Source organism: Limulus polyphemus, unplaced genomic scaffold, assembly GCF_000517525.1.
Source record: "Limulus polyphemus unplaced genomic scaffold, Limulus_polyphemus-2.1.2 Scaffold1059, whole genome shotgun sequence".
Taxonomy (NCBI): Eukaryota; Metazoa; Arthropoda; class Merostomata; order Xiphosura; family Limulidae; genus Limulus; species Limulus polyphemus.
In genome coordinates this window covers 183,822-188,106 of record NW_013666669.1, presented here as the reverse complement: position 1 = coordinate 188,106, position 4,285 = coordinate 183,822, and the positions used below count along the sequence as shown (strand labels likewise).

Genomic DNA, 4,285 nt, shown 5'->3' with positions numbered 1-4,285 from the left:
GTATATATATATATATATATATATATAAAAAGATTGCAATAGTGGTGGACATTTTTTTTATTGCATTCCCCCAAAAAGAGTGTTAATGCACTCTCTGAAATATATAAGACCTTTGTGTGCCCTCTACATACACACACACACTGTGTATGTTGTTTTATAGATTTTTTTGGTATAAGGACTTGGGGCCATTTATGAATATAATCAATGTTACTTACGTCAAAGATGATAAATGTTCAATAAAAGCAATAGTGGGGGGTTTGAAACTATCATCACACAACTTTTGGTTGAGATTGACCAAGTGACCTACAAGTAGTTAGATAAGGGACAGACAGACACACTTTTTTGCTTTATCTATATAGATTTTACTCCTTCACAATCCATTATATCAGTCATATCCAGGTGAGTTAGCTTAAGGGTTTTGTATCTCTCCTATTGTGATAGCTCAGAATCATCTAAGAAAATGTAGGCCAGTTGAGTTCTTTATGGATTTATTTCTTCTCTTAAGTTGAGCTTCTGGATTCTTGCTTGGGGTAGCACTAGCTTCCTGGAGAAGCCTCTACTGGCTGATTTTGTTGTTATCCCTTTCATATGAGCCTAACCTTGTGGTCAGAGTAGAGATGCTTCTCAATCTCAGTAGCAGTTAGAAAGAGCTGATGATGACAAAACCTTGTCGAAACGTTGTACATCTGCTGTTATGTTAAACTTATATTAAAGTTTTTCTTCATTACCCATTCAAGCCGTCTCCAGCCATTATTAGTCTCAAAGTGGGTTCCTCGTCACCGAATAACACTCTGTAAGCTAGAACATTACAGAACTCTTAACTAGACATAACACTGTAAATAATTTATTAAGTACAGTAGTACTTAATAGTAGGGATCGACAAGGATTCAAAAAACATCCTATTGTATTCCTAAGCAAATTATTGTAAAAGTTATAGCTATCGGGGATATGGCTATACTAAAAGTTTATAAATGTTTTGTCTATTCCATGAACATGTATAAAAACTTAAAAAATAAACCGGCATAAAAATTACAATTTTAACGGAAAGTATGGATCGTTGGTTATTCGTAGAATTGTTATAAGAAGTATCCATAACAAAATGAATGCTGCAATTAAAAACACACAAACAAGTGATACTAATTTACAAAACAACAATTTATAAGCATAATAAAATGACTTATTCGGGGGGGGGGCATACTACAAGTTTTGACAGAACACTGGTCTGTCTTCCTCATAATCTAACAGAACATAACAAAAATCTATAAAACGTATAACTTTATTTCTATAATAAATTAGGAACAGAAAAGAAGAAATGAATATAAATTATAGAATATGTCTCTAACAAAAGTGTTTGTTGTCCCCTCCCCTGGGGGATTTTTAAGAAGCTGAATTATACAGTGTTTACGGCTACTACATGACGAATAATTTCTACATGAAAATAACTTAAGTTGACTTATCAGCAAAATATGTAAATTGTTTTTTTTTCTTGAATAAATTGAGCAAACAATTTCATAAACTTGTATTGTGCGTCTTCTGTGTCACTCTCGTAAAGTATTTGTTTATTAGCTAGATAGTTAACACACGATTAATTCATTCAGGCATAAGTTCATAAAAACAGAATAGATAAATTTTATCAAATGATGCAAAACAGTTTTATCTTAAAAAGGAGCATAAAAATTACAATACAAATGTAAAGAGCTACAGTGTAAGGAGAGAGTTCTATAGATAAAACTCTCAACGCTAGAATTAATCCTTTTAAATCTTCAAAAACATCACATAACGGTAGGAAACAGCTGATAGCAATGTAAAATATAAATTTATCAGTAGGGCTGATACCTATTAGCCCAGTTAGAATTAGAAATAAGGCGCAGGACTGGTACTTATTAACCTTATTAGTAATGGCAGTATACCATAGGGCTGATGCTTATTAGCCCTACTAGTATTAGCATTAGAGCATAGGGCTAACATTTATTAGTCCTACTACTAATACTAATACTAGTAGTAGAGCATATGACTAATACTTATTAGCCACACTAGTATTAGCAGTAGAGCTATGTAAAATGAACCTTTCTGACGTTCGAGTAGCTGTTATTTTTAACGAGTTTCGTCGTTTTTAGAAGCTATACTAAAACAACTACAAGTACAGCATCTTATTGTTATAATTACAACAATTAACTAACATGACAGACTTAAGGAAATGTTCCATTTTAACAAGTTACTAAAAATAACGGCGACAGGTCTTAATGCACAATATGAGAACTAGCATACCTGCACATTCGAACTGAAGATAGAGCAAGGAACACCTGTTGGTTGTTCCTGTAAAGATTGGCCGTAAGAAGCTCTGCCAGGAACGAACTTAAATTACAATCTTCACGAAATCTTTGTTACACATTTCCCAAAGTTATTCTTTACACAGCCAACTTAAAGATGAGGGAAACAAAGGTATATTAACGTGATTTACACTTTTCGAATATGGCGTCCTGCTTCTCCGGACTGGCCTAGCAAGGCTCGGTTGGTTTCTACTCTAGAACCTGTCCTACTATCTCCCCCCTCCCCACCGCTACTCACCCTTTTAGTCATGTACATGTACGCATTGTTTGTTACCTTCTCAAAAGCGCGTCAGGCCGTGACGTGTGTTTTGCACTCTCGCCCATGTGAGTCATTCAAAACGTCCGGTTTTAGTCAGCGTCTAACAGAAATCACAAGTAGACCAGTTCCAAAGTTTGTTATGAATGTTCTACTATACGAAAGTAAAGTCAACAATATAAGAAAAAAAGGATAGATTTTACAAGAATCTCACAAACAACAAATTAATCCTGCAAATGCTCCACAACTGTCGTATACAAACACTTCTTAGAAAAGTACTTAATGTTTCTTAGGCTCTCTTTATCAAACTGCATATGTTCAATAAGAAAATTTTAAGTTGAAAAAAAAACCTGAAAAGCCCCTTTGTTTTTTAAAGTATCGGAAAAGTACATTCGAATAACGATTATGCACTAACAGTATATTAAGAAAGTGATATTGTAGGTCTTACCATGCAGCATGATTAACCATTTTATAGCGACTTACCATGCACATGGTTCATCATGTTACAGTGATTTAACATGTACCATGATTCATTTTATCGTCAGTTGTAAAAATATCAAAAGTATAATTGTTGGAGTATATGAGGTATGTGAGAAATAAAGACAAATTAACAAATTAACTAAACAATAAACTGATTGTTTAGTAGTTACTAGGTTGTTTTGTCTCATCACAAGAAAAAAATATCAATAAATATTAACATGTGGTTAGTTGGTTGTTTTGTCTCATCACAAGAAAAAATATCAATAAATATTGACATGTGGTTAGTAGGTTGTTTTGTCTCATCACAAGAAAAAAAAATTAATAAATGTTGACATGTGGTTAGTTGGTTGTTTTGTCTCATCACAAGAAAGAATATCAATAAATGTTGACATGTAAACTTTTACAGGAACATAGGAGCCTCAGATCATCGTCTGTTGCAAACAGATGCTCACACAACACGTTCAAGTTTCCTTCAAAGTCTGTCTCCTCATCTTTTGTGAGATGTAGAACCCTCAAATAATTGTCTGTCACAAAAAGATGAACGTGCAATAAATCCAGCTTTCCTTTCAAGTCTGTCTCCCCATCTTCTTCGGGATGTAGGACCTAGAAATTTTCTTCCTTGCCTTTTTCTTGCAGAATTGTTAAAATTGGCTACAAAAATGACCAACTTGCATTTTAACAACGTAAAATGTGATCAGATCGATGGTACATCCACAGGTAATCCATTTTCCCCTGTGATTTGTAAATTATTTATGATTTGTATACCCCGATCATTAAATTATTTCTTCCTGTATATTGGCTACGATTCCTTGATGACGCATTCACAAGTTTTTCCGGTCGATAACAAGCCTAGCTTTCTGTACAAAGATTTAACAAAGAACACTCTGCTGTAAAATCACTATAGAATACGAAAAACATAAAACTATCATTTATCAACCTCCTTATATACATATGAAGGCTTCTCCGCGAGTGTTTGTCGCAAAACCACCCACATTGACCTTTATATACCCTAGAGTTCACCCCATCGCACTTATAACCAACCAGGTATTTTAAATTCTACACTACAACCAGTTTCAATTTCCAATAAATTCTGAATTTAGGAATCTAACATTTAAAATCCTGTCTTTATAAAATCAGCAAATTTCTTAAAATTATCATCGAAAAGACAGCTACTAACACTAATAAACTTAATCAATGTGATGCCCCAGAGAAATTTAAT

At 33.6% G+C, this 4,285-nt stretch overlaps 1 protein-coding gene across 2 annotated transcripts in view; it reads right to left on the bottom strand.

The window, feature by feature from the left end:
• Positions 1–4,285, bottom strand: part of LOC106461929 (trophoblast glycoprotein-like) — a 13,749-nt gene that overhangs the window by 2,964 nt on the left and 6,500 nt on the right. The window contains exon 1 of one of the 2 annotated variants that reach the window (XM_013921794.2): positions 2,269–2,547. The exons of the other annotated variant lie outside the window; for it this stretch is intronic. Within the exon in view, the coding sequence (XP_013777248.1) occupies positions 2,269–2,276 (8 nt within the window). The 5' untranslated portion in view covers positions 2,277–2,547. Of the gene's footprint in view, positions 1–2,268; positions 2,548–4,285 lie in introns of those variants that run through there. 2 annotated transcript variants of the gene reach the window in all.